The sequence below is a fragment of the Mus pahari genome, chromosome 8 (assembly GCF_900095145.1).
Source record: "Mus pahari chromosome 8, PAHARI_EIJ_v1.1, whole genome shotgun sequence".
Taxonomy (NCBI): domain Eukaryota; kingdom Metazoa; phylum Chordata; class Mammalia; order Rodentia; family Muridae; genus Mus; species Mus pahari.
This window is the reverse complement of record NC_034597.1, coordinates 13,052,791-13,058,790: the sequence shown is the minus strand read 5'-3', so window position 1 is coordinate 13,058,790 and position 6,000 is coordinate 13,052,791. Positions and strand designations below refer to the sequence as shown.

At 44.1% G+C, this 6,000-nt stretch overlaps 1 protein-coding gene across 2 annotated transcripts in view; it reads right to left on the bottom strand.

The window, feature by feature from the left end:
- Positions 1–3,102: 3,102 nt before the first annotated feature.
- Adk (adenosine kinase) overlaps positions 3,103–6,000 on the bottom strand; it is a 396,625-nt gene continuing 393,727 nt past the window's right edge. Inside the window, exon 11 of one of the 2 annotated variants that reach the window (XM_021203140.2) lies at positions 3,103–3,634. In XM_021203140.2, coding sequence (XP_021058799.1) covers positions 3,510–3,634 — 125 coding nt within the window. In that variant the 3' untranslated portion in view covers positions 3,103–3,509. The remainder of the gene's footprint in view (positions 3,635–6,000) is intronic. The other variant, XM_029541565.1, reaches the window with a different exon arrangement.

Below are 6,000 nucleotides of genomic sequence, written 5' to 3'. Positions count from 1 at the left end.
CTTGAGCTTGGATTGCTCTGATCTCTCCTGCCCTCCTCTGCTGCTTCCAGTCACAGATAGCTCTCTGCTTTCATAGGCTCCTGTGACTAGACCAAGGCTCCCTAGATATTCCAGTAGAGTATTATATTATGGTCAAACCTTCAGTACATCTGCAGTATGCCTGCAACTATGTCACACTTACAGGCTGCAGGGATTGGGGTCCAGGCATCCCTGTGGAACTAGCAAGCCTTTCAAAGCTACAGGGCAGTCCAGTGTCACCTTCCCTATGAAGCAGAGTGGGGACAGACTTGTCTTTCTGAAGGAGATAAACTGCAGACATAATTACACCCTAAACTTAGATGGGCAACCATAAATTATGATGCTAGTATCAGGGTCAGTTACAGACATCTGCTGGATTTAAGACTTGAGATGGGTGTGCTCTGACACACCAGTAAGTTGGCACTTGCTTAGGACGCTGACTTCGTTGTATGCTCCTGATCAGACAGGATGGAAACTGGGATGCACATAGACAGAGCAGGGAACAGCAGCCTGGTGGTCACAGGGAGGCCCTCCAAGCGAAGCCACCGAGGCTTGGAAGTCCTTGGGCTATGGGAGCAACTTTACAGAATTGTAATGTTGCCTAGCAAAGGTAATTATATGTATGTATTTACATTTACTAATATATATTTATTCATATGGAATCCTTTACGAATGTGTGTCATCCTTGTACAGGGATCATGTGACTCTTCTCTGTATCTTGGTATGTGTGCTGCCGAAGCACAGGTAAAAGCATTATGGTTTTAAGAACCACAGCCTCAAAAACCTCTCACATACTTATAAAATGTCCACATATACATAAAATCTACATATAAGAAAGGGTCTCATTATATAGTCCTGGCTGGCCTAGAACTCACTATGTAGACCAGGCTTGTTTTGCACCAAGCCAGGGTCTCTGAAGAGAAACAATAACCATATACTTAAGCTCTTCCAAACTGTTCCTTAAAAAATGTATCGTTTCATTTCATGTGTGTGTTTTGCCTGCACATATGTCTGTGTACCATATGTGGGCACAGACATGGAGACCAGAAGATGACATTGGATCCCTGGGACTGGAGTTACAGGCAGTGAGCTGCTGTGTGGGTGCTGAGAACTGAAACTGAGTCCTCTGGAAGAGCAGCCAGTGCTCTTAACTCTTAGGATAAAATGCTGGAGGGCTGGAGAGATGGCTCAGCAGTTAAGAGCAGTGACTGCTCTTCTGGAGGTCCTGAGTTCAAATCCCAGCAACCACATGGTGGCTCACAACCATCTGTAACAAGACCTGATTCCCTCTTCTGGTGTCTGAAGACAGCTACAGTGTACTTACATATAATAAATAAAATACATCTTGAAAAAAAATGTAGAAGTAAATATTCTGACTTGGNATAAATAAAATACATCTTGAAAAAAAATGTAGAAGTAAATATTCTGACTTGGGTTCAGCACTGGCTTCTTAGACATGATACCAGGGCTACAAGTAACAATAATAATAATAATAATAATAATAATAATAATAATAATAATAATAATACCAACCCAAAACTGGATAGAACACCTCTAGAAATGGAAAAGATAATCTATGTGGTAGGAGAAAATATTAGTACATCATATAGTGGAATTTCATATGAAATATATTGAAAATACAACTTAAGATAAATTGTTCACTTACAAATTGGAAAAGATCTGAAACCACAACAAATAGGATAAGTAGCACCCAGAGCAGGCAGCATATGAAGAGAGCGATGCATAACACTGATGGACAATGAGGAAAAATCAAGTCAGAACCATCCATACCCACTATTATAGGGGCAAACAATGCAGAGTGACAAGTGTCAGCAGGTGAGGTTGTGGGGACACTGTAAATCTTGTGTGCTGCCAGGAGGAATCCCAAGGGTGCAGCTATTACAGAAACAGAAGTCAGACAGCATTACCGATGCCCTGCAACCACACCATGGGCTCTCTGTCCTGTTCACCTGCTGGAGGTTTGGTCCCCAGAGAGGCAGCATAGATGTAGAGTCCCTTATACAAGCCAGAATAATGGTGTATGCTTGGAACCCCAGAGCTGCAGAGGCAGAGACAGGTAGATCCTGGGACTTGCTGCCCAGCCCAGTCTAATCAAGTTCCAGGCTGAGAAGAAATCCTGCCTCGACAGACAAAGGAGATGCCCATGAAGGGCATCTGAAGTTGACTTCTGGCCCCTACATATGTATACTTGCACCTGAATTTACAGGCACATTTACACCGACACCTGCACCCCCACACAGGCAAACCCATGAGCCCCCAAAGATGGCCCCTTCAGTAGTCTGTCTATCTGTGATCTTGGAGATAGGCAGTGATAAGTGTTGGACTAAGGATGTGAAGCTGGAACTGTAACACATTCTGAAGGTAGTGAAAAAATATACTTTTGTTTTGTGAGGTAGCCCAGGCTAGCCCTGAGATCGCCTGGATGACCTGGTGGTTATCTGCCTCAGTTTTCTAAGTGCTAGGATTACACCATAGCCAGCTGTTTTGGATTTTTTTTTTAAGTTCCTTGTAAAGGTTACACGAACACACAAACAAACAAAGTTTACATATGATCTAGTAATTCCACTCCTACTGTCTACCTGAAAGAAATGAAAGCACACACACAAAAAGAGTGCTTACTGGACGCTTATAATGTTATTGTATGTGTATGTATATGTTATATATATTTATATATAATGTTCTATATTTTTACCTCACCCCATCAATAAAATCATATAGGGCCCAGTACTAAATAGCACTCTTTCTTCCTTATTGAGCAAAAGCAAGACAGAAAAAAAAATCCCTATATGGCAATTTTTTATTTGTATCAAATTACAGAGTACCATCAGTAAGCAGATTACAGTCTGAACATAATGCAAATGTTGCGGGTTAGTCAGCTGCCCCAAGTCCATCAGATGTCTGAAGTACATGGAAGAGCTTATGGGGGAATAATTGGTGTGATAAACATCTCTGTACCTTATTTGACAATTATTGGGTATTAATATATATATATATATATATATGACATGTATATATATATATATATGACACACACATATATATATATGACATGTGCGCACACATGCTTCCAAATTAAATATATTTATATAAAAAGCTCAAGAATGATGTTAGCATTAATTTCTTTAAAAAGTCTATTATATTAAATTGCACCTGCATTGGAAGCAGAAATATAAAAAAAATGATCAATTTACTAAATACCGATGAATTTACAATTGAAAATGAAATTAAAGTTTCTACTGAAATGTATTCCCATTTGATATTTAAGAGGCACTAACAAACTATGCAAATAAACATTTTTCCCAGATTTCAGAGAGACTAAAGGTCCTAGGAGTAGCACTGAGCCCTCTAAGTTACTAATGAGAACCATGGTGGGCAATGACAGAGGATAACTCTATTCTTTCTAATGGCAGGAACGCGTAGGACGTGGTCACTGGTGTCTCCACTCCACAGCCTGAGTTTTCTTTCTTCCATCAGTGGAAGTCTGGCTTCTCGGGAAAGGTGCAGCCAGTCCGCCTGATGATGACGCTTGCCGCATAGTGGCCGGCGCGGATGCACTCAGTCAGAGGCTTGTCAGAGACCAGCTGGGACAGAAAGCCTGGGACAGACAGAAGACCAAGTGTGAGTGCGATGTAAGAGTTAGCAGTGCCAAGCGCTCGGCCGTGGCCCAGTGACTCTGATCTCTAAGTGTCACCACTATGGTCAATCTTGACTGTCAACTTATTGGACGGAGATGCTCCTAGGGCATCGGCAGAATTCGTGTCTGGGTTGGCATGTTGTAACTGTGGGAGCAACGCTTGCTTGCCTGTGGGTGGCACCACCTAGAAGGCAGCATTGGTCTCCTGCCACCTCTGCAAGTGTGAGAAACAAACCTGTCCTCATTGAGACTCTGTGTCACAGTAATGAAGTCTGAGATACACATCACACACACTCACAGGGAGGGTCTAAAGCGCCACTGAAACGGATCACACGGAGCCTGGTTTAATTCTCCCCATCCATCCTTGTGGACTGCTTCTGTGTTGGTATTCCTCCTACAATGCTATTTCAAGACAACCCTACCATCTCCTCAGAGAGATGCAGCGTGCTGTTGGCGCCTGCAATCCCAGCATTGGGAGGCGGAGACGGCAGAGTCAGGATCTCGGGAATCCTAGGTACAAAGAACGCAGCCTGCCTGAGCTATGGGAGAGTCTGCTTAAAAAAACCAACAAAATCTATGGGGAGGAGGGGGAGGGAGGGAGGGAGAGAGACAGAGAGAGAGACAGAGACAGACACACACAGAGAGAGAGACAGAGAGAGAGAGAGACAGAGAGACAGAGACAGACACAGAGAGAGAGAGAGAGACAGAGAGAGAGAGAGAGAGACAGAGAGACAGAGAAAGGCACAGAAGGTGTTCTTTCCAGAGGCCGCACTGGAGTGCATCAACACTGGAGTGCAGCTGGTCTCTGCAGATCAGTGTGACGTTAACATAAAGGTAAATACAGAAACTGCACTGCAGACAGCTTCACTCTAGGATGGTATAAAAGGAGTCAGGTTTGTTCTCTACAAACAGTTGAAATAAAGACAAATAATATGAAACCGAACTCTTCAAATATACATCAGCCACAAAAAGAACAAATGAGGAGAAATAGAAATGACTCCACTTGGCTATGCATGGTCATCAAGTCACACACAAGGTGGACAGCCCAGGCCTGCCTGCCGCCATGGGGCTGAGAAGACAGACAGAGACTGAAGAGGACAGTATAAGTCAGGAGGAGTGACCACGTCGCCATGGATGGTGCACACGTGAGGGATAATTCGGAAGCACTATGAACAGTGTAAGCCACAGACCTCAGACCTGCACTTTTTTGAGTACACAGGTTGTCAAAGCTCACTTAGCCCGATTGCGGCCACTGTAAATAAAAGTCACGGCAGGGGTGAGGCACCTGTGACCCCAGGCAGAGGCAGGCAGGTCTCTGATGTCCAGGGCAGCAGAGCTATATAACAAGACCCTACCTCAGAAAGAGCTTCTTGCAGAGAATATCTCAGAGCATTCTTTGTGCAGATAAACCCAGGCCCACCTCAGGTGTGCCTCGGTCCCAAACTTCCTACTGTTCTTACTGTCAGTGCTTAGAGCTACACTGAACTGTTCCTTACCAAAGGCCACGGGCAGATGGTGTGTCACTGGTGCGCTCCACTGAACAGTTAAGAAGGCCACCACCGATGCTGGAGAGATTCTCCAGAAGACTAAAGGAAGGGAATGCTTTGTACTTTAATCCTGACCCCAGCCTTCCTGTGACTAGCAGTGCTCCTTACAATACAGGGACAATATTCAGAAAAGATGGAAATGTTCTGAAGGAAATCTGAGCAAATCAAACCAAACAGCACATTACACAAGACAATGGGGTGCGGGGAGTAGCTCTGAGGTTAAGAGAACTTGCTTGTCTTGCAAAGTCCCGAGTTCAGTTCCCAGCACCTACACAGTGGCTCACAAACCCTGCAACTCCAGTTCCAGGGGATCTAGCGCCCTCTTCTGGCCTCTGTGTGATGCACTTGTATACAGGCAGGCAAAACATTCATACACATAAAAACAAAACAAAACAAAACAAACAAACAAACAAAGCTAGTGAAAATAAAAAGCAGAAGCCTGGTGTGCTGAGAAGCACCTCATCCCAGCACTCAGGGAGAGCAGATGGAGTCTGAGTTTGAGGACAGCATAGTGAGCTCCAGGCGAGCCATGGCTGCATAGTGAGACCCTGTCCCAATCCCTAATCTCCTAACAAGATAGTACAGCCAATCAGATGGCTTCTCTAATAAAAGTGCTTTGCCATGCACACCTGCATTCAAGTCCCTGACCCCATTATGGAAGGTAGAATAGACTCCTGAAAGTCGTTCTCTAACCTCCATACAGGCACATGCACACACACACACACACACACACACACACACACACACACACACACACTAAAATATAATAAAACCTATGAT